The 23,640-nt window shown below is 47.0% G+C and overlaps 1 protein-coding gene and 1 long non-coding RNA gene across 2 annotated transcripts; one reads left to right on the top strand and one right to left on the bottom strand.

The window, feature by feature from the left end:
* The first annotated feature begins 5,843 nt into the window (after positions 1-5,843).
* Positions 5,844-7,017, top strand: LOC121562762 (sulfotransferase 2A1-like). The gene is made up of 4 exons (XM_045215928.1): positions 5,844-6,009; positions 6,391-6,599; positions 6,723-6,871; positions 7,002-7,017. The coding sequence occupies exons 1-4, from the start codon at positions 5,871-5,873 to the stop codon at positions 7,015-7,017; spliced, it is 513 nt and encodes a 170-aa protein (XP_045071863.1). The 5' UTR covers positions 5,844-5,870.
* A 16,081-nt stretch (positions 7,018-23,098) lies between these two features.
* LOC123485067 lies at positions 23,099-23,435 on the bottom strand. Its single transcript, XR_006658849.1, has 3 exons — positions 23,379-23,435; positions 23,217-23,273; positions 23,099-23,112 (listed from the first exon to the last, which is right to left on the bottom strand). It is a non-coding gene; the product is annotated as an uncharacterized LOC123485067 (long non-coding RNA).
* Positions 23,436-23,640: the final 205 nt, after the last annotated feature.

Consider the following 23,640-nt stretch of genomic DNA (forward strand, 5'->3'; position numbering starts at 1 on the left):
TGGGAAACGAACCCACAACCCTGGCGTTGCAAGCGCCATGCTCTGCCTACTGAGCTACAGGGGACAATACATGCTCCACAGTCTCTATTTCCTGACAATAATCGCATTTTCCTGATGGATGCTTTCCTATCACGCTTAGTGTCTTATTCAACTGGCTGTGTCCTACCCTTAATCTTGTAAATATAGCCTCCTCTCTTCTGTCCCTTCCTGCCATCCTCCCCTCCCCGACTTTCCTCTGTACTTGAAATAAATGCATTTCCTTAATATTTATATTCCACTGCTCCTGCCATCTCTGCACCATCACTGTATATATCAGTCTTTTTGCCTCTGCCTTGCTCAATGAAACTTCAACATCAGCATCCCCACTACTAAGTGCTTGTTTAGCCTGTGCATCTACTGCCTCATTCCCCTCCACCCCCACATTGGCTGGAACCCAAGTAAATCTTATCTGAATACCCATCTGTTTAATCCTGCCATGGGTTTGTAGCACCTCATAAAGAAGGTCTTGTCTGCTACGTGAGCTAAAGGACTGGAGACTCATTAACACTGCGCATGAGTCAGAGCAAATAACTACTCTGCTGGCTTGCTTCCTCCACCCACTGCAAGGCCAACAGTATGGCCATCAGCTCCGCCGTATATACAGCCAGATTATCTTTCTGTAGTCTCTCCAACACTTCTAGATCAACTACTGGAGGCGGGAGTAGCCATGGTGGATTTACAGGAATAACTACCGTTGGACTAAACTCCCTTCTATACAGTCCCATCTCCTTCGCCTGGGTATTACCCATCCACCCAAAGCTTGTGTTCTGTCTTCGCTCATGTTCCCAGCATGCCTGTAAAATCCCTTTCGCAGGATGAGACACCCCATGTCCCTGTAGGTTGACCCAATAATTCATTGCCAACTGCTGTCTCCTAATCTGCAATGGCATATCCCCCATCTCCACCTGTAATGCAGCCACTGGGGACGTTCGAAACGCCCCACTACATATTCTGAGTCCTTGCCCCTGTATGACATCTAGCCTTTCCAGTGAGGTCCGGGCTGCCGAACCATATGCTATACTTCCATAATCTATTACAGATCGGATACCCTTTGTCAGTGATTGGTCAACAGTACTATATCGAGCGAGATACCTGCCAAAAGGTTGAACCTACGTATCGTAAGGATCGTATGAAAATCCATATGTAAATTGTTAGGATCGTGTGAAATTTCATCTGTGAACATACAAACACCATGTTACGATTACGGACTAACATTTTAGGCATGAACAAATCTTGTGTTGCAATTCTGTCGTACAATAATACCTTTCAGAGTTTTGACAGTTTCATCTCACAAACAAAAAAAACATACACCAAACGGGATGTGAGGAGTGCTACGCAAACAAGCATAACACAGTGAAAAAAGAAACGGAAGTCAGGAAAACCAGAAAGAGGTATTCTGCACGTTTTCAATTTAAAAGTCTCCATTCTCTATTACTTCTCAGTTGAGTTTACTTCACATTTAAGGTAGCTAATGTAATGGATTTGTTTGCCAGCGCAAGTCTAGATAGCACTCGCTGTATTATGCCTACAACAGTGAAGTGTTATAGTCTGCCAGGTGTATCTCTACAGCATGGGCATATCGCTGGGTGACGTGGACATCGCCATGCATGCACCTTATCAAAATATGACTAATTAATTATTGCACCATCCCATTCTCTGGGCTCTGTCTGCAATCATAACCAATAGTATCTACCAGGAATAATGAAACATAGAACAATAATAGATGTTTGGTGAATCTATGAATCATGTATGACTACTGGAGTCTTTGCCACTCAAGGTTTTTTTAAATATAATATTTTGATATTTATTTCGTCACTCAAAATCTTGCCAAAGCATATTCTGTAGGAGGGGTTAATATGAATTTTAAATGATTTTACATGATTTCTATGAATCAGGTCATAAACATATGGACTTTGAAATGAACAAGAGAGAGGTTAAACGTAGGCTAAATCTGGCATAAGCTTATTCCCACACTTTACAATAACTCTGTCGCAGTGGTCTCCCTATAGGTTATTCCCTCCATCGCCACACTGCTGCCCAGTTGAAGAGCTTGTGATCTCCATGCGACACCACAGAACCATGCGCCTTTGGAAAAGCACCCCTCAGCCTCAGAAGATGCCCTTCAGGAGGCATGCAGCCATAGAGTCATTATACCCTAATGTAGGCTTATTTGCCTACTAGCCAAATAAAGTGCAGAGCATGCATGATGCGTGCAACTCGTTATTCCAACATATTTGAACATTTAATTAATCCTTCATTCAGTTCAGTCAGTCAGTATGTCATCCATTCAGTAATTTGTCTGAGTTGCAAAAGGAACTAAATCAAAGAGAGTAGAACAGTCTTATCCATTTGTTTATTGAAATTCATGTGTGTATTCAAAATTCTCCAAAGTTCTTTAGCCTATCACTTTAATAATTAAATGTTTAATTTAGACCTATCCAAATAAAAAATAGGCCTTCAACTTGTAGGCATTGCAATTTCGGCTATCATTTTGGGTACTGGTGTCTTGCGGAATAATTTTAGAACTCTATTTGTGTTTTATAACTGTGTTTATTATAGGGATCCCCTTAAAAAGAGTCCCTAGCTCACGGGCCTCTAAATATAGCCTCTAAATATATTTTAAACAAAATAGTTGAAGAAGCATGTGCAGTGGCTGATAGGGAAAACAGATCTGGCAATAAGAATAGGCTATAGATAGTCTTGACCATTTGGGACCCCTTGGCTATTAAACTCAGGACAGGTTATAGCCAAGACTTAATCAATATTTTGTTTTGTCTCATTTATTTATATGGATATAGCCTCTGCTTGATGGGGTTGTGCAACGCAAATGGCTGTAACAAGCCTACATACCAAGTGGAATTCACTAATACAACAGTCAAAATGCCTAATATAAGGCCTACTGTCCGTGCTCCCAAATACTGGAAAAAGTGTGATTCACACATGATCACCACAGTAGCCCCATTCGGCTATAATAAATAAATTAAGCAATTATTTGGCCATTAAATAACACACAACAGCATGTCATATTTAGATAGCGGAATAGGCCTAGCCTAAATCATATTTACTTTCTGTTTTGCAGCTCAGGCGGTTATTCTAGACAAGGCCCTTCTGTGTCTTTATCATATTTACACAAGTCATTTGCTGAAGGCCCAATCCTATTCTACGCCATCTACTGGTATAACGTTGTTATTGAATGCAGTTCTAAAACAAGCTCTAGACTTTTATTTTGGAAATGAAACCGGAAGCTGCAAAGCAACTCTAACATCTGGGAAACTTTTGCTGCTAAATAGCATATGATACATTACAGGTATTCCTAATAATCCTAAATAGTAAGCCTTAGACAAGTAAGCCTTGTCTGAGCCAGAATGACACATAGGGGCAGGAGCAAGTACACCCCCTGGACAGGACGCTAGTCAGTCGCAGGACCTTACCCCCAATCCATTTCCTTAATGCAGAGTGCCAAGCAGAGAGGCATGAGGTTCGATCCTTGGTATGACTCAACCAGGGATGGAACACCCAGTCTTCCAATCTCAGTGCAAGCACTCTAACCACTGTGTTGGCCATTGTGTTGGTTTATTCATTTATGACTGAATTCATCGTTTTTATGGGTATCATTAGCTTATCATCCTGACTATTGTGAGGACCATCCCGTAATAGCCTCTTATGATTGGTTACTTTGAAGTCTTCTCTAAAGATAAGTGTTTGGAGGTGAGAGGTTAATTTGAATCAGATTACAGTCAGCTCTCTATCAGGAGCAGTAAAGAGAGCCTTGAGTCTTATCTATCCATGACCATGGAGATGAGTTGCGAAGGTCATGACTTGTTTGCATTATGATAATCAACTCTTAGATAAAACGTCCTTAGAGCGCCCTCCGGACTCTTCGCTCATCATCAACAACTCTGGTCCTTGAGTCAATAAAGCAGTGGAAAAAATTAAACTCAACACTGTAGTATAATCAGGGACCCCATTCACCCTGGTCATGAATCAGGCAAATCCTTCAGTCTGGCAGAGAGTACTGAAGTATTAAAGCTAGAATCCTTAATTGAAACAATAACAAAACGGTCACCCTGCCTGTGTTTTGGTAAAAAGCTGAGAGATGGGCCTAGAAAAATATAACCACTCTCAAACTCATAGACAGAGCTATGGATACAAGTACGGACCTCCATGATATCAAAATGATAGTTTTAGGGCTCTATTCAATCTGTATCGCTGAAGCATTACAGATTGCGCAATATAAATGTAAAGGTCATTTCTGATTGAGCCGACATAAGCAGCGTTTACCGTGAATGCTGTCTCCGCTAACGCAGGAACATTGCCTTTAAATTTCAATCATTCTGTAACACTGAATTTCCGCAGTAAGGCTTGAATAGAGGAGCCCTTAAAGGTCCAATGCAGCCATTTTGATCTCAATATTAAATAATTTCTGGGTAACAATTAAATACCTTACTGTGATTGTTTTCAATTAAAATGGTCAAAATGAAACAAAAATAGCTTTTTTAGCAAATAGCAATTTCTCAAGCAAGAATTTTGCTAGGACTTTCTGGGAGTGGTCTGAGTGAGGAGGGGAAACTGAAAACTAGCTGTTATTTCTTTCTTACTAATTTACCACCTGGTGATGTCACCAGGCAGGTCAAAACTCCATCCCACCAAAACAGGCTGAGATTTCAGGTGGTCTTTTCAAACAGCTCTTACACTAAAAGGGCATTATCATCATTTTTACAATTTCACAGTATTATTCTAACCTCATAGTGTGGAAATATATATAAAACACAGGAAAATACATGTTTTCTGCACTGGGCCTTGTTTGTTTACAAACATTGGAGTAAAACAAGCTTGTATTTTGGATTCTGATGGGGTAGGAGTTGAACTAAACTCATGAGGCATTTATAAGTTATATTCTTTAAGCATCAATGAGTATATGACTGGAACGAACTGCAAAAATCTCTGAAGCTGGAGACTCTTATCTCCCTCACTAACTTTAAGCGTCAGTTGTCAGAGCACCTTACCGATCACTGCACCTGTACACAGCCCTTCTGAAATTAGCCCACTCAACTACCTCATCCCCATATTGTTATTTATTTTGCTCATTTGCACCCCAGTATCTCTATTTGCACATCATCTCTTGCACATCTATCATTCCAGTGTTAATACTAATTGTAATTATTTTGCACTATGGCCTATTTATTGCCTTACCTCCATAACTTACTACATTTGCACACACTGTATATATATTTTCTGTGGTATTTTTGACTTTATGTTTTGTTTACCCCATATGTAACTCTGAGTTGTTGTTTTTTATCGCACTGCTTTGCTTTATCTTGGCCAGGTCGCAGTTGTAAATTAGAACTTGTTCTCAACTGGCTTACCTGGTTAAATAAAGGTGAAAAAAAAGAAGAAAATTAGTCTATAAGTCCAAAAATTTATGTAGCAACTACGGATTCCAGCTTTAAGACCCAGACCACCAGGCTCAGAGACAGTTTCTATGTACAGGCAGTGCAGATCATTTTACTCAGTGGTAATTCCCATAGCTACAGTACCTCCTGGGAGATTCCCCTCCATGCAGACAACATTAAGGTCAGACATTTTAAACTATTTCTACAGCTACACCCACTCAGATTTTCTCCCATGAGTTCCTCTTACAGTTCCTGTTGTATCTTGCTGGTTGGCTATTTAAGGTCTGTAGCAAGCCAGAGCATTTCATACTTCCCTCCTCACAGATAGTCAGTCAGACAAACAGACAGAGAGACAGACAGGCAGACCGACAGCCAGACAGGCAGACAGGCAGTTAAGTAGACAAGCAGACAGGCAGACAGGCAGCCAGACGGACAGACATGGCCAGGCTGGACGTGACAGAGACCTTCCATCACATCTCATTCCCTGGGCACATTCACACCCAGGACTCCCTGAACTATGCCCTCCACTTCCAGTTCCAGGACAGGGACACAGTCATTGCCACCTACCCCAAATCAGGTGAGGAAAGAACAGCTGTCACACACCTGCTCGGTGTCACAACACATTAGACATGCTGCAACAATAGCCAACTACAGTACTTCTCCCTCTTTCACACACTTTGCAGTTGAAGCAGACAGTCAGGGCTTTAATAACTATATATGTACAGACTATAGTAGGTTATTGTATTGTTACTGTTGGTTTTACTTGTCATTGATGAATTGTTTTCAGGATACACTTCTCTCAGACCACCTGTCTTTATTGAAGTACTGGTTTAGGGAGGGGTTCAATGAAGACAGAGGTATTAGGTATATAGTTCTCTCTCTCACTCTCGCTCTCGCTCTCTCTTTAACTCTCTCTCTTCTTTCTTTCTTTCTTTCTCTCTGTGATCTCTGGTTAAAGGGACTACCTGGATGCAGGAAGTGGTCACTCTTGTGAAAAACAGAGGGGACCCACAACTCTCCAAAACTGTGCCCAACTGGGCCCGAGCCCCCTGGGTGGAACAGCAGTACTGTGCAAAGGTGCTGGGGGCCTCCCAGGGCCCCCGAATCATCACCACTCACCTGCCCTACCACCTGCTGGCCTCTGCCCTCCAGGGTTCCAAAGCTAAGGTAAGATGTGGTTATGTTGAAAATACTATTCTCAATGCTGTGAGACATTTCCTATTTTGTAAAGCAACTCTATGGAAATGATATGTTGACAGTTAGTGACACTCTCTCCACCCCATCTCTTAGGTAATCTATGTCGCCAGAAACCCCAAAGATGTTGCTGTGTCATATTACCACTTCCATAAAATGGCCAAGTTCCTCCCAGAGCCCAACTCATTTGATGAGTTTCTGGATGGTTTTCTAGAGGGTACAGGTGAGTTGACACTTAATGATTTGTACCTTGGGTGTCATGAACCCTGCATCCTGAGTCGGTTCCTGCCTGTGTTGCCATTTTTCTGCTCGGAATCTCCAGTTTCCTGAGGGTTCGTGAACGCTCCCGGCCTGGTTGCCGGGCGACGTTGCTAGGCGGGAGATCTCCTGATTAATCGCACCTGCATCTCATCAGCGGTCTGCACACCTGGTCCTGATCATCACCCTTCTTAAGCCCTGACCTGACATCCATTCCCTGCCGGATCGTTAGCCATGAACAGTATGTTTGTCAGTGTATCAGCCTTGGAGTTTCTAGCGTTAGTTTTGTTGTTTTGCACCTTGTTGGCTTGCCGTGTACTTACCTCCGTTTTGTTTATATCTGCAGTCAATTTCCCGGAACCTTCACCCAACCCCTGCCTGGTTGTCGGCGGCTGCCGAGCCATTCTTGGATCTACCACTGCACCTCCACCAACTCATCTCCGCCGTCCGCTCTGTCCCCTGGATTATTCTACATCGTTTTTTTGAATCTGTTAAATAAATACTCACCTTCGTTTCAACTCACCTTGTCCTGGTCTGCTTCTGGGTTCTGGCTTAGTAAACCGTGACAGAACGATCCGGCCGCTTCTGGAGCTGTGCCCTTCCGTGAGCCCAAGGTTCCGACGCCTGATAAATATGAGGGGGAGTTGGGAAGATGCCGTTCTTTCCTTATGCAGTGTGGATTAGTGTTCGATCTACAGCCCCACTCTTATGCCACAGACAAGGCTAGGATAGCCTTTGTCTTTGAGTTGCTGCGTGGTCGAGCTCTGGAGTGGGCTTCAGCCGTTTGGGAACAACAGGACACCTGCATGGCCTCATACCAGGAGTTCACGGCCGAGATGAGGAAGGTATTTGACCATCCCGTCCGAGGTATGGACGCAGCTAGGCGCCTGTTTTCGCTTCGCTAAGGAACTCGCAGCGTTGCCGACTTCGTGATCGAGTTCAGGACGTTGGCTGTGGAGAGTGGGTGGAATGAGGAGTCTCTGCAAGCGGCCTTTTACCAGGGGCTGTCGGAGCAGCTCAAGGATGAGTTGATCTCCTATCCGGAGCCTAGTGACCTGGACAGCTTGGTAGCCTTGTCTATTCGGGTGGATAACCGAGTTCGAGAGAGAAGGAGGGAGAAGCAATGGGGCCCGTCCACTTGTTCCCGGCGGTCGTCAAACTGCTCGGCTCGCTAAAGTTGGGAGGACTTTTAGCGAGCCAGTTTCAACCTCTCAATACCTCTGTCAGACCCCGTTTCCCGGCTACCCTCATGAACAGGAATCAGAGTCTAGCGATTAACGCTTTCGTCGATTCAGGTGCCGATGGAAGCTTTATTGATGCCGAAGTGGTGGAACAGCTGGGGCTTTCCAAGGAGCGATTACCGGAAGCCATTGAAGCTACCACTCTGAACGGCAGTAGTCTGGCACGTATCACGATGAGGACTGAACCGGTTAAGATGCTGTTGTCAGGGAATCATTCTGAGGTGATCTCATTCTTCATTCTGCCTTCTTCCCATGTTCCTCTGGTCCTTGGATACCCCCTGGCTGAAAGAACACAATCCCACGTTCGATTGGGTGACTGGCAAGGTAACTAGTTGGAGCCTTGAGTGTCATGCTAACTGCCTCAAGACTGCCTGTTCCCATTCTGTTCCCAGTCAGGTGATTGAGGCTAGACCCCCAGATTTGTCCCTGGTTCCCGAGACATATCACGATTTGGGGGAAGTGTTCAGTAAGCAGAGGGCTCTGTCACTCCCTCCCCACCGACCATATGACTGTGCCATAAACCTGTTCCCTGGAGCTGTCTATCCCAAGGGACGGTTATACAGCATCTCCCGACCTGAACGTGAGGCTTTGGAGACCTACATCAAGGAGTCCCTAGCGGCTGGTCTCATTCGTCCCTCATCATCACCCCCTGGGGGCAGGATTCTTCTTTGTGGGTAAGAAGGATGGCTCTCTTCGACCGTGTATTGATTATCGGGGGTTGAATGATATCACGGTCAAGAACAAGTATCCCCTGCCCTTGATGAGCTCTGCCTTCGACTCCTTACAGGGTGCTACTGTGTTCACCAAGCTAGACCTCACGCAATGCGTATCACCTGGTCCGGATCAGAGAGGGGGACGAGTGGTTGACGGGTTTCAATACACCGATGGGTCACTTCGAGTATCAGGTGATGCCGTTTGGACTGACCAATGCTCCAGCAGTGTTCCAGAGTATGGTGAATGACGTCCTGAGAGATATGATCGGGTCTCTTTGTGTTTGTTTACCTGGATGACATTCTTATCTTCTCAAAGGAACCTTCCAGCCACGTCCAGCATGTCAGGCAGGTTCTGCAGCGATTGTTGGAGAATCGCCTGTTCGTGAAGGCCGAGAAGTGCGAATTTCACGCCCACACTACATCCTTCCTCGGGTACATCATCTCCAGGGGAGAGATCAGGATGGACCAGGAGAAGGTTAGGGCGGTTCTGGAATGGGCCCAGCCCGGTACGAGATTGCAGCTCCAGAGGTTTCTGGGGTTTGCGAATTTCTATCGCAGATTCATCCGGGATTAAAGCCGTGTGGCCGCTCCTTTAACTGCCCTGACTTCCAGTACCAGGACCTTCAGTTGGAACCCTGAGGCGGACCGAGCGTTCCTGGATTTGAAGAGGCGATTCACCAACGCACCAATTCTCTCTCAACCTGACACGGCCCGTCAGTTCGTCGTGGAAGTGGATGCGTCTGATGTGGGAGTTGGCGCCATCCTGTCCCAGCGATGCTCCACTGACGGGAAACTCCATCCCTGCGCCTACTACTCTCGTCGTCTTTCGTCTGCGGAGAGGAACTACGATGTGGGTAACCGGGAGCTTCTCGCGGTGAAGCTTGCCTTGGAGGAGTGGCGCCACTGGTTGGAGGGGGCGGAGCAACCGTTTATTGTCTGGACCGACCACAAGAATCTTGCTTACGTGCAATCGGCTAGACGTCTCAACTCCCCGTCAGGCCAGGTGGGCTTTGTTTTTCGGACGCTTTAATTTTTCCCTGACGTTCCGACCTGGGTCTAAGAACGGCAAGGCGGACGCCTTGTCCCGGATGTTCTCCAAGACGGAGGAGAGTGGGGCCAAGACCGAGACGATTCTTCCCCGGAACTGTGTCGTGGGAGCAGTTATGTGGAGGATTGAGGAGGAGGTTATGGCGGCCCTTCGGACGCAGCCCGGTCCCGTAACGGTCCACCCGGTCGTTTGTTTGTGCCTGAGTCGGTTCGTTCTGCTGTCCTCCAATGGTCCCACGCCAGCAAGATGGCTTGTCACCCTGGCGTGGCCCCGGACGATGGCGTTACTTTCGCAGACGATTTTGGTGGCCGGCCATGGGAGAAGATACTCGGAGGTTTGTTGCTGCCTGTCCAGTGTGTGCGCAGAATAAGAGTGCCAACCGGCCCAGCTCTGGACTACTTCACCCCCTCCCTATTCCCCGGCGACCATGGTCGCATCTGGCCCTGGACTTTGTCACTGGGTTGCCCTCTTCTGAGGGGAACACGGTCATTCTGACTATCGTGGACAGATTCAGCAAGTTCTTTGTGAGATGCTATTTTAAGTGACATTAGGATTTATTCTTGGAGAATAGGTACACATACAGCATGAACATTGTTTTAGGAAAAATAATTGCTTGCATTGTAGATATTCACTGTATCCAACTTAATGAGCGTTTGATCTCTTAGTATTCCACAAATATTGTGGATAGACTAGACATAGAGGATCGATTCAGCCTCTTGTGAAAACAATCCTCTTTGTCCATATCTATAATAAGAGAGAGCATTGACCTTCCTCAGGACCTGCGAGGCTCGATTGAGAGGATCAGCTCAGTGCCCCCTGGTGGGCAAGGAGTTAACCAGCTCCCTAAGACACTGCAGCTTCAGCAGCATGAGAGACATTGCCATGGTGAACTACACTCTGATCCCACAGGAGATCATGGACCACAACAAAGGCAAATTCATGAGGAAAGGTGAGGCTCCCTTGCTCAACAGGAGTACAATCCTGACTAGAGTTATGTGTCAGTCAGCGTCAGAAGGATAGAACAATGCCATAGGCCTCCCCTGCACTCACAGTGCTGTGGAGAGAGATTGGCCATAATAATGAAGGTCTTGTTCTGTTTGCAGGTAAAATCGGTGACTGGAGAAACACTTTCACAGAGGAGCAGATTGGTTGTTTCGACACTGTCTACAGCTGCCAGATGCAAGACTGTCCCCTGACCTTCCTGTGGGAGTGTCCTCCTGAGTCCTGAGGGGGGAGGAGGAGGAGGAGGAGGAGGAGGAGGAGGACAGGCCTTTGGGGATCAGGATAGGGCCCTTATTCATGCCGCCGGAGATTGATGGATACGCTTCATACAAACCCTGGAATTGTCCCACTGATGTTCTCTGTGTTTTCATGAATGTAAATGTAATGTACATAAGCCAATATAGTAAAACTAAACAATAAATGTAAATGCTAATATAAACATATATGGTGGGTGACCTATTTGTTGTTGTAGTTTGGTTTTTCCACCTCTAATAAAATCGAACTCCCTGACATTGACATATTAGAAAACCTCCCAGTGTGTGGCAGTGCATCAAGCAGAAGGGCTGATACATTAACTCCAGAAAGGCTGACGTGTACATTAACAGCTGTTGTTACGTCAGTCACATAGCTTGACTCCGAACAACCTGGATTTCCCATATATAGCTCATAGCTACGTACTGTACTTCCATCAGTAAGGTTCATAGCCCTGAGTTGTTGGAAAACTATGTGACTGATGCTAATGTATGGGCAGATATCATCATTAGGCCTATGAAATCCCAGATTCCATGTGCTCCTCAACTAAAATAATGTGAAGGATGGTGAGTTGTGTAATGAAAGCGTTCGTGACAGTTAGGATACTGTCTCACCCACCAGAGACTGTGGTCATGTGTCTTTATCATAGTGCTCTGGTTGTCTCATTGATGCTGCTAAAATATACACCCACATATGTCCACCTAATGTCATGTAATTCAGTCTGGGTTGTTTGTTGAAGATGAACCCAGAGTTGTCTTTGTGGGGGCTTGTGTGTCATGGGGTTGTGGTCAGCTGTCAGTGACTGTTATAGACCTATATCCATCCTGCCCTGCCTTTCGAAAGTATTTGAAAGCCAAGTTAACAAACAGATCACCGACCATTTCGAATCCCACCGTACCTTCTCCGCTATGCAATCCGGTTTCCGAGCTGGTCAGGGGTGCACCTCAGCCACACTCAAGGTCCTAAATGATATTATAAACGCGATCAATAATAGACAGTACTGTGCAGCCGTCTTCATCGACCTGGCCAAGGCTTTCGACTCTGTCAACCACCGCATTCTTATTGGCAGACTAAATAGCCTTGGTTTCTCTAATGACTGCCTCGCCTGGTTCACCAACTACTTCTCAGATAGAGTTCAATGTGTCAAATCGGAGGGCCTGTTGTCTGGACCTCTGGCCGTGTCTATGGGGGTGCCACAGGGTTCAATTCTCGGGCCGACTCTATTCTCTGTGTATATCAATGATGTCGCTCTTGCTGCTGGTGACGCTTGGATCCACCTCTATGCGGACGACACCATTTTGTATACATCTGGCCCTTCATTGGACACTGTGTTAACAAACCTCCAAACGAGCTTCAACACCATACAACACTCCTTCCGTAGCCTCCAACTGCTCTTAAACACTAGTAAAACTAAATGCATGCTCTTCAACCGAATGCTGCTTGCACCCGCCCACCCGACTAGAATCACTACTCTCGGCTGGTCTGACCTAGAGTATGTGGACAACTACAAATACCTAGGTGTCTGGTTAGACTGTAAACTCTCCTTCCAGACTCACATTAAGCATCTCCAATCAAAAGTTAGATCTAGAATCTGCTTCCTATTTCGCAACAAAGCCTCCTTCACTCATGCTGCCAAACATGCCCTCGTAAAACTGACTATCCTACCGATCCTTGACTTCGGCGATGTCATTTACAAAATAGCCTCCAACACTCTACTCAGCAAATTGGATGTAGTCTATCACAGTGCCATCCGTTTTGTCACCAAAGCCCCATATACTACCCACCATTGTGACCTGTACGCTCTTGTTGGCTGGCCCTCACTACATATTCATCGCCAAACCGACTGGCTCCAGGTCATCTATAAATCACTGCTAGGCAAATCCCTGTCTTATCTTAGCTCACTGGTCACCATAGCAACACCCACCCGTAGTCTGCGCTCCAGCAGGTATATTTCACTGGTCATCCCCAAAGCCAACATCTCCTTTGGCCGCCATTCCTTCCAGTTCTCTGCTGCCAATGACTGGAACGAACTGCAAAAATATCTGAAGCTGGAGACTCTTATCTCCCTCACTAACTTTAAGCGTCAGTTGTCAGAGCAGCTTACCGATCACTGCACCTGTACACAGCCTTTCTGAAATTAGCCCACCCAACTACCTCATCCCCATATTGTTTTTTATTTTGCTAATTTGCACCCCAGTATCTCTATTTGCACATCATCTTTTGCACACCTATCATTCCAGTGTTATACGAAATTGTAACTATTTCTGCACTATGGCCTATTTATTGCCTTACCTCAATAACTTGCTACATTTGCACACACTGTATATATATTTTCTGTTGTATTTTTGACTTTATGTTTTGTTTTACCCCATATGTAACTCTGTGTTGTTGTTTTTTTATCGCACTGCTTTGCTTTATCTTGGCCAGGTCGCAGTTGTAAATGAGAACTTGTTCTCAACTGGCTTACCTGGTTAAATAAAGGTGAAATAAAATAAATAAATACAAAAAACGTCAGGATACACCACTGGATTCCATTTCAAAGTGTTGTGCCACAGAGCTATTTCTGGGGGTCAACCCGAACTCTGTCCCTGTATGCCATGTATCAGCAATATTAGTACAGGAAGTGGTTTAGTCAAAGAGGAAATGGTCTCTTCTTTCACTGGTGGTAAGTTCCGCGTCACGTGTCACCATCCCCCTTGGGCCTGTCAAGCTGGGAACATTATGGTGACGTTATGCGAACACTAACAAAGGTCATAATCCCCCCGATCATAGCTTATATCAATGAGTGGCAGTGTATCACGCTGATCCAATGAGTGTTCCCTTGATTAGTACTTACATGACAAGCCAAGTGGTGCTTCAGAGAGCGCATACCTGGCAGGAATGTTTCTTTGATGAGAAGTGTTTGCTGTTTATCAGGGGAAAGTGCTAGAGCTAGAGCACTGCACCTGGAGACCTGCTGCTGCCCTCATACACCACCCAAATATAACTCTATGAATCTATAGTTCAGAATAGGGCATGGTGATGGGTCTTTGGATGAATATACACTACATGTGGACACCTGCTCGTCGAACATCTTATTCCAAAACCATGGGCATTAATATGGAGTTGGTCCACCCTTTGCTGCCATAACAGCCTCCACTCTTCTGGGAAGGCTTTACACTAGATGTTGGAACATTGCTGAGGGGACTTGCTTCCATTCAGCCACAAGAGCATTAGTTATGGTCGGGCACTGATGTTGGGCGATTAGGCCTGGCTCGCAGTCGGTGTTCCAATTCATCCCAAAGGTGTTTGATGGGGTTGAGGTCAGGGCTCTGTGCAGGCCAGTCAAGTTATTCCACACTGATCTCGACAAACCATTTCTGTATGGACCTCACTTTGTGCATGGGGGCATTGTCATGCTGAAACAGGAAAGGGCCTTCCCCAAAATTGTTGCCACAAAGTTGGAAGCACAGAATCGTCTAGAATGTAATTCTATGCTGTAGCATTAAGATTTCCCTTCACTAGAACTAAGGGGGCCTAGCCCGAACCATGAAAACAGCCCAAGTCCATTATTCCTCCTCCATGAAACTTTACAGTTGGCACTGTGCATTGGGGCAGGTAGCGTTCTCCTGGCATCCGCCAAACTCAGATTCATCCGTCGGACTGCCAGATGGTGAAGCGTAATTCAGTACTCCAGAGAACGCGTTTCCACTGCTCCAGAGTCCGTTGGCGGCAAGCTTTACACCTCTCCAGCTGACGCTTCCCATTGCGCATGGTGATCTTAGGCTTGTGTGCGGCTGCTTGGCCATGGAAATCCATTTCATGAAGCTCCCGACGAACAGTTCTTGTGCTGGTTGCTTCCAGAGGCAGTTTGGAACTCTGTAGTGAGTGTTGCAACTGAGGACAGACGATTTTTACGCACTATGCGTTTCAGCACTCGGTGGTCACGTTCTGTGAGCTTGTGTGGCCTACTACTTCACGGCTGAGCGTTGTTGCTCCTAGACATTTCCACTTCACAATAACAGCACTTACAGTTGACCGGGACAGCTCTAGCAGGGCCGAAATTTTTATAAACTGACTTGTTGGAAAGGTGGCATCCTATGATGGTGCCATGTTGAAAGTCACTGAGCTTTTCAGTAAGGCCATTTTACTGCCAATGTTTGTCTATGGAAATTGCATGGCGGTGTGCTCGATTTTATACAGCTGTCAGCAACGGGTGTGGCTGAAATAGCCGAATCCACTCAATTGAAGGGGTGTCCACATACTTTTGTATATATAGTGTATGTTGAATTTGCATTTCCACACCAGATTGGCCCAAAGATATTTATGATGTTTTGGATAAATTAATGTAAAGACATTTAGCTATTCTTAGTCTAAACACTACTCATATTTTAAATGACACCAAGACTGACTTTGTAGCATATACAGACTCATCGTTGTAGTGTCACACATTTCCCAATTCTAATCAATTATTTCTCAATAATAATTTTGGATTTAGACTTCAAAGGTATTCAAAACATCCTTCCCCCAAAGGGCCTTTATACGGTTTTATTTCAGGAAGATCCAAAACATCATAAATATCTTTGGGCCAACCTGTCGTGGAATTGCACCTAGCAAACAGGCAGAGCTGAGGAGTAGGGCAGCAAAGGGCTCAAATCCTCACAATAGCTGTCCTCACATTCACTCCATATAATTATCATAGCTATGCTAATGCACACTGTGCAGTGCACGTGTTATTTTAACAACTGCTAATTAAGTTATGCGCAGTGAAACAATTAATGGAAACACAGGCTAAGAGGAGAAGTTGCTAAGAGTTTGTTGTCATAAGTTCCTCTGGAGTCCTCATGTTGTCCAGAGACCACCTCAGTTTTACTAGGCTCTGACTGAGACACACGCACAGTGCTCGTGGGGATCCTCTTCACACCACTCCACCTGTGCACTGGGCTAAGAGGAGAGATAATTGTCAGTGTGAATATCTGTCACAACATTTGGTGAATATAGGTATTGGTCTGCTCTGAAGTTTTACAGCTTTCACTGTATGAGACTCCACTGAGTCACTTTTTTCTTTTATTAAATAACAGAGAAATTGTTGTGTGGGAGTGAAATCAGACAAATCTCAGCAGACCTTGAATGTGTAGCATGACAATAGTCTCTCTAGACAGACGGGTTGCCTCCCACAATGTACCAATTGTGCCTGGTTAGTACTTGGATGGGAGACCGCCTGGGAATACCAGGTGCTGTAAGCTTTTTGTTCCATTAGAGAGTGCTCTTGTGTCATGGAGCAACTGCCTTTTATTTATCACCCTAATAATATCATGTATTTTTATTGGACTAAATGCAGTTTGTATGTGCTGCCCTGCCCTGATCAATTTAAATAATAGACAGTGCGTTTCCCTCAAAATATATGTGTCATGGAGCAACTGCCTTTTATTTATCACCCTAATAATATCCTGTATTTTGCGTGTATGACTGGTGAGGTGAGGAGGTGAGCAGGTGAGGAGCTTGGAGTCGGGTAAGTTTGGCTTTATACATAGCTTGGGCTTTGTCGAGTAAGGCTTAAACTATGTATTTAGATTGTAGTTAGGTATTGTAGGTAGGTATCGTGGGTTGTTGTAGGTAGTTATTGTATGTAATTATTGTAGGTTAGTGTTGTATTCGGCGGTGCCGGGTGTAGCACGAAGCTAGCTAGCTAGCTAACTCACCACCTGGACTAGCTGGCGAGTAGCTATTAGCAACGGTATAGTTGTTTCACGCCTGAGAGTGCATGTAATTACGCCAGCTGGCTGCCTACAATAATTACATACAATAATTGCCTACCATTCAGCTGTTTTCTAACCTCATTGTCTGAACCGTTAACGTTAGGCAGTAAGTGGCTACTGTGCTCGAAAATTAGCAAGCTTGTTGCAACCTGGATAGCTACTTGTAAACAATAGCTGGAACGACCGAGCGAACAGACGCGAACTGGCTGAGTCAATTCAGTGGCTAGCTTTGCACTTGGCTAGCTAACAGTAGCTGCTAGGGGTAAGTCATAACCTACACTTGTGTTTTGTTTTTTACATATTGATAGCCCGAGTCGCTCAAGGAATTCGGGACATGGGTGACTAGTTAACGTTAGTTTGGCTCTCTCTGTGTGTTCGTGCCGTGAAAGGAGGGGTTCTTCTTTGTCTGAAAGCAATGGCTAGCTAGTTTGCTAACTATTCTAGCTAACTAACTGGCTGAATAAGTTGACGACGGACTCGCTCAAGCTGTCGGGACTAACCCACAACGTTAGACACGGACGATCTGCTTGTGTGTTGATACACTGGTGGTTGTTGTGGCTGAGTATTGGCGCTAAACCCTACTGTTGGAGACTGGCATGCTAGCTGGCTGTGCCCGGACGTTTTTCACGGAATAATACTGCACCTAGTTAGCTAGCTGAATAAACTAGGTTAGTCTATTCCTAGAAAACATTGAGCCGCTGTAGTTTACAACAATTATAGTTTCTGAGGTGGAAGTTGGGAGAGTTATATTTGGGAGTTGTGGTGAGGGAGGCCCCGCTCTCTCCTTTCCCAGATGTTTAGTTCATTTTATTCCGATCTCCTCTGCATTATTGTAGCCATCTGCTGCAGCCTGTCAACTATGCCTCTGCCTATCCCTGTTCTCTCCTCTCCGCACAGGCTACACAAACGCCTCACACCGCGTGGCTGCTGCCTCTCTAACCTGGTGGTCCCTGCACGCACGACCCACGTGGAGTTCCAGGTCTCAGGCAGCCTCTGGAACTGCTGTTCTGCTGCCAACAAGGCAGACTTCATCCCAGCCTATGCTACCCTCCAGTCCCTCGACTTCTTGGCGCTGACGGAAACATGGATTACCACTGAAAACACTGCTACTCCTGCTGCTCTCTCCTCGTCTGACCATGTGTTCTCGCATACCCCGAGAGCATCTGGTCAGCGGGGTGGTGGCACAGGAATCCTCATCTCTCCCAAGTGGACATTCTCAATTTTTCCCCTGACCCATCTGTCTGTCTCCTCATTTGAATTCCATGCTGTCACAGTCACTAGCCCATTTAAGCTTAATATCCTTGTCATCTATCACCCTCCAGGTTCCCTTGGAGAGTTCATCAATGAGCTTGACGCCTTGATAAGTTCCTTTCCTGAGGATGGCTCACCCCTCACAGTTCTGGGGGATTTCAACCTCCTTACGTCTACATTTGACTCATTTCTCTCTGCCTCCTTCTTTCCACTCCTCTCCTCTTTTGACCTCACCCTCTCACCGTCCCCCCTACTCACAAGGCAGGCAATACGCTTGACCTCATCTTTACTAGATGCGGTTCTTCTACTAATCTCACTGCAACTCCCTCCAAGTCTCCGACCACTACTTTGTATCCTTTTCTCTCTCCCTCTCCTCCAACACTACTCACTCTGCCCCATACACAGATGGTAATGCGCCGTCGCAACCTTCGCTCTCTCTCTCCCGCTACTCTCTCCTCTTCCATCCTATCATTCTCTTCCCTCTGCTCAATCCTTCTCCCTCCAATCTCCTGATTCTGCCTCCTCAACCTTCATCTCCTCCCCTTTCTGCATCCTTTGACTCTCTGTGTCCCCTATCCTCCCGGCCGGCTCGGTCCTCCCCTCCAGCTCCGTGGCTTGATGACTCATTGCGAGCTCACAGAACAGAGCTCCGGGCAGCTGAGCGGAAATGGAAGAAAACTAGACTCCCTGCAGACCTGGCATCTTTTCACTCCCTCCTCTCTACATTTTCTTCATCTGTTTCTGCTGCTAAGGCCACTTTCTACCACTCTAAATTCCAAGCATCCACCTCTAACCCTAGGAAGCTCTTTGCCACATGCTCCTCCCTGCTGAATCCCCCTCCTCCCTCTCTGTGGATGACTTCGTCAACCATTTTGAAAAAGAAGGTTGACGACATCCGATCCTCGTTTGTTAAGTCAAATGACACTGCTGGTCCTGCTCACACTGCCCTACCCTATGCTTTGACTTCTTTCTCCCTCTCTCCAGATAAAATCTTACGACTTGTGACGGCAGGCCGCCCAACAACCTGCCCGCTTGACCCTATCCCCCTCCTCTCTTCTCCAGACCATCTCCGGTGACCTTCTCCCTTACCTCACCTCGCTGATCAACTCATCCTTGACCGCTGGCTATGTCCCTTCCGTCTTCAAGAGAGCGAGAGTTGCACCCCTTCTCAAAAAACCAACACTCGATCCCTCTGATGTCAACAACTACAGACCAGTATCCCTTCTTTCTTTTCTCTCCAAAACTATTGAGCGTGCCGTCTTTAGCCAACTCTCTTGCTATCTCTCTCAGAATGACCTTCTTGATCCAAACCAGTCAGGTTTCAAGACTGGTCATTCAACTGAGACTGCTCTTCTCTGTGTCACAGAGGCTCTCCGCACTGCTAAAGATAACTCTCTCTCCTCTGCTCTTGTCCTTCTAGACCTGTCTGCTGCCTTTGATACTGTGAACCATCAGATCCTCCTCTCCACCCTCTCCGAGCTGGGCATCTCCGGCGCGGCTCACTCTTGGATTGCGTCCTACCTGACCGGTCGCTCCTACCAAGTGGCGTGGCGAGAAGCTGTCTCCGCACCACGTGCTCTCACCACTGGTGTCCCCCAGGGCTCAGTTCTAGGCCCTCTCCTATTCTCGCTATACACCAAGTCACTTGGCTCTGTCATATCCTCACATGGCCTCTCCTATCATTGCTACGCTGACGACACACAACTAATCTTCTGATAACCAGGTGGCGAATCGCATCTCTGCATGTCTGGCAGACATATCAGTATGGATGACGGATCACCACCTCAAGCTGAACCTCGGCAAGACGGAGCTGCTCTTCCTCCCGGGGAAGGACTGCCCGTTTGTTAGATTAATTTGGATTTTAAGAATAATGACTAAAGAATTTCACCCCAAACACAGTATAAATGTTAGAATTATCATGTAGTGTCAACCCACTAACAGAAGGGGCGTTACTAACCATTCAAGGGGGAAGGCGGGAACTGGTTAAGAAAGCCACCTAAAGGTGGGAGGAGCATAGTGTCTTTGTTTGTCAAGGGGTATAAAAAACAGGATATTTGTGTTTTTGAGGGGAGCTCTCCATGAATAAATTTACCGATAATTACTTGTGGATTTGTCACGCTCTGGCTCCGGGACTTTGTATTTTGAGCCAGGTGTGTTCGTTTTGTTGTGTTTTGGTTGGTTGTCTTTGGTTGTGTTTTCTTGGTTGATCGAGTGACTCCCAATCAGAGGTAACGAGTGTCAGCTGTCGGCTCGTTATCTCTGATTGGGAGCCATATTTATACTGTCTGTGTTCACCTTGTGTTTGTGGGTTTTTGTTCCTTGTCAGTCGTTGTCACTGTGGACTTTACGATCGTGTTTTGTTTTGTTTCGTGTACTTTACCAATTAAAGTCATGTTCAGTATCGCACGCTGCGCCTTGGTCCACTCATTTCGTAGACGATCGTGACAGATAAACCCACCACAACGAGACCAAGCAGCGTTTCCAGGAGTTGGATGACGAGTGGTGGAGACAGAAGAGCGAAGGTTGGGAGAGGACTATAGAGGCCTGGTCCACCGAGAGGAGAGACCCCCAGAAAATTTTTAGGGGGGGGCTCACGACGTCGGGGCAGCAGGAGTACGGGTTAGAGGAGTGCAGTAGGTTGGCAGAAAAGGCCGCCAAGTTAAGGGGGCCACTGGTCACGAAGGGGAAGGAAGGTGTGGAGGCACGGCGAAGGGTACTGGGGTGTGTTACCAGTCCGGTCCGGCCCGTTCCTGATCCCCGTGTAGGGCCAGGGGTGTGTGTCCTCAGTGCGGTCCTGTCTGTTCCTGTTCCTCGCATGGAGCCTGTGGTGCGCGCCGCCAGCCCGACTCGGTCTGTTCCTGCTCCCGCACCAAGTCTGTGGTGCGTTTCGCCGGCCCTGTCCGGCCCGTGCCTGCTCCCACACCAAGCCAACGGTGTGCGCGCTAGGCCAGCTCGACCTGTTCCTGCTCCCCGCACCAAGTATGTGGTGCGTTTGTCAGCCCTGTCCGGCCCGTCCCTGCTCCCCGCACCAAGCCAATGGTGCGCGTCGCCAGCCCAGCCCGGCCTGTCCCTGCTCTACGCACAAAGCCTACGGTGTGCGTCGCCAGCCCAGCCCGGCCTGTTCCTGCTCTACGCACAAAGCCTACGGTGTGCGTTGCCAGCCCAGCCCGGCCTGTCCCTGCTCTACGCCCAAAGCCTACGGTGTGCGCCGCCAGCCCAGCCCAGCCTGTCCCTGCTCTACGCACAAAGCCTACGGTGTGCGTCGCCAGCCCAGCCCGGCCTGTTCCTGCTCCACGCACAAGGCCTACGGTGTGCGTCGCCAGCCTGGTCCAGCCTGTTCCTGCTACTCGCACCAAGCCAAGGGTGCGAGTCGTCAGCCTGGTCCAGCCTGTTCCTGCTACTCGCACCAGAGCCAAGGGTGCGAGTCGTCAGCCTGGTCCAGCCCGTTCCTGCTACTCGCACCAAGCTCAAGGGTGCGAGTCGTCAGCCTGGTTCAGCCCGTTCCTGCTACTCGCACCAAGCCAGGGTTGAAGTGTCGGCCTGGTCCAGCCCGTTCCTGCTACTCGCACTCAAGCCAAGGGTGCGAGTCGTCAGCCTGGTTCAGCTCGTCCCTGCTACTCGCACTCAGCCAAGGGTGCGAGCCGTCAGCCTGATCCAGCCCATTCCTGCTACTCGCACCAAGCCAGGGATGCGAGTCGTCAGCCTGGTGAGGCCCGTCCGAATCCACGCATCAAGCCTAGGGTGCGATCGCCGGCCAGGTCCGGTCCGTTCCTGCCTCACGCGCCAAGCCAGGGGTGCGGGTCAGTCCAGATCCTACCAGCTGGGTCAGATCGACCGGGGCGCTACGGGGGATTGAAGAAGGGTGGTGGTCAAGCCCGAGCCGGAGCCGCCTCCGAGGAGTAATGCCCACCCAGCCCTCCCCTGTTTGGGGGTTTTGAGGCGCGGTCGCAGTCCGCGCCTTTAGGGGGTACTGTCACGCTCTGGCTCCGGGACTTTGTATTTTGAGCCAGTGTGTGTTCGTTTGTTGTGTTTTGGTTGGTTGTCTTTGGTTGTGTTTTCTTGGTTGATCGGTGACTCCCAATCAGAGGTAACGATGTCAGCTGTCGGCTCGTTATCTCTGATTGGGAGCCATATTTATACTGTCTGTGTTCACCTTGTGTTTGTGGGTTTTTGTTCCTTGTCAGTCGTTGTCACTGTGGACTTTACGATCGTGTTTTGTTTTGTTTCGTGTACTTTACCAATTAAAGTCATGTTCGTATCGCACGCTGCGCCTTTGGTCCACTCATTTCGTAGACGATCGTGACAGGATTGTGGACCTTGAATCATTGATGATTAAAACCAGAGCTTTACAACCTCTGGTAATGATTCAAGCTTAGGTCGAATTAGAGATAGAAATTCACATGACAGAGATATAATTAAAAGATGATCTTTTAATAAATGTTCAATGCTGACTTTTTTTATGCTGAAAAATGTATGGTGAATTTGCCTGTTGGACAAAAATAAAAATAGTTAACATCCGTGCTACTTCAGCCTTTTGCTATGTTAAAGTAAAAGCTCAGTTAATGATGAATGGATACATTTTGGAAGGATTTTCCAGATTCATACATCAGTAGGGTAGAGTGTCAGGTGGCACAATCATTGGTGCCATAAGGTCAAAGTGTGAGGGACGAGCAGGCCAGAGAGCTGTCGAGGAAGTGGTCCAGGCCCCCTGGCTGGAGGCTTTGAGTTGGTCCCATCAGTGTAATGCATTGTAGGGTATCTGGCTGCCCCATAGACCTGCTGGTAGTGGGAAAGGTGTTAGCAGGAGATCACCAGGGAAAGCTATGATTGGCTGACAGATTCTTGGAGTTAAACCACATGTAGTCTAAAACAATATTCACCTGCTTTCATGGAGTAAGGATTCACTCCTTTGGGGGACACTGCCAGGGTTCCCCTGAAATCCATACATCCCCATCGGGTGGAGTTGAGTGGTACAAGCTTGTTCTGTAAAACACATCAACACATTTTCTAAATTGTTAGTAACATTAGCACAGTTGAAATACAATGGTCTTTCACTGCTTTTTATTGAATGTAATTTAAGTGTATACCTCAGCCTTGGGCTCAGTTTTGTCAACCCATCTGTGCAGAGTTGGATCCCAGACAATCTGAGGAAGAAGATATTAGCAATGTGAAGCAAGCCAAAAATGAAAAAAGAATAATCCACCCAATTGTCTCTACATAGAATATACTGTAAATAACAGGTTCCTTACAGATCTGTCTTTGTCCTCAGGTAGATGAACCTCCTTCTTATTAACTTTTCCACTCCCCAAAGACCCAGCTGGAGCCAGCTTCCACTGTTCTTGTGAACAGCAGGGTCTCGGGCTCAGCCACCGGCCGGTGCCAGTCTGGCACTGAGGGTTGGCCTCGAGTGTTCTGGCTTGGTGATGGACATCATAGCAGGATGCTCAACATATCTAAGCCGGACATCTGTAATAAGTGGGAGAAGTCAGGCGACTCTGCTCATGTCACCAT

Source organism: Coregonus clupeaformis, unplaced genomic scaffold (assembly GCF_020615455.1).
Source record: "Coregonus clupeaformis isolate EN_2021a unplaced genomic scaffold, ASM2061545v1 scaf0558, whole genome shotgun sequence".
Classification (NCBI taxonomy): domain Eukaryota; kingdom Metazoa; phylum Chordata; class Actinopteri; order Salmoniformes; family Salmonidae; genus Coregonus; species Coregonus clupeaformis.

Excerpts from the sequence above, each read along its gene's own strand:
- LOC121562762 (XM_045215928.1), top strand. The coding sequence starts at position 5,871 with ATGGCCAGGCTGGACGTGACAGAGACCTTCCATCACATCTCATTCCCT. Across the intron at positions 6,010-6,390 it reads TGCCACCTACCCCAAATCAG|GGACTACCTGGATGCAGGAA; the intron begins GTGAGGAAAGAA and ends CTCTGGTTAAAG. Across the intron at positions 6,600-6,722 it reads TCCAGGGTTCCAAAGCTAAG|GTAATCTATGTCGCCAGAAA; the intron begins GTAAGATGTGGT and ends CCCATCTCTTAG.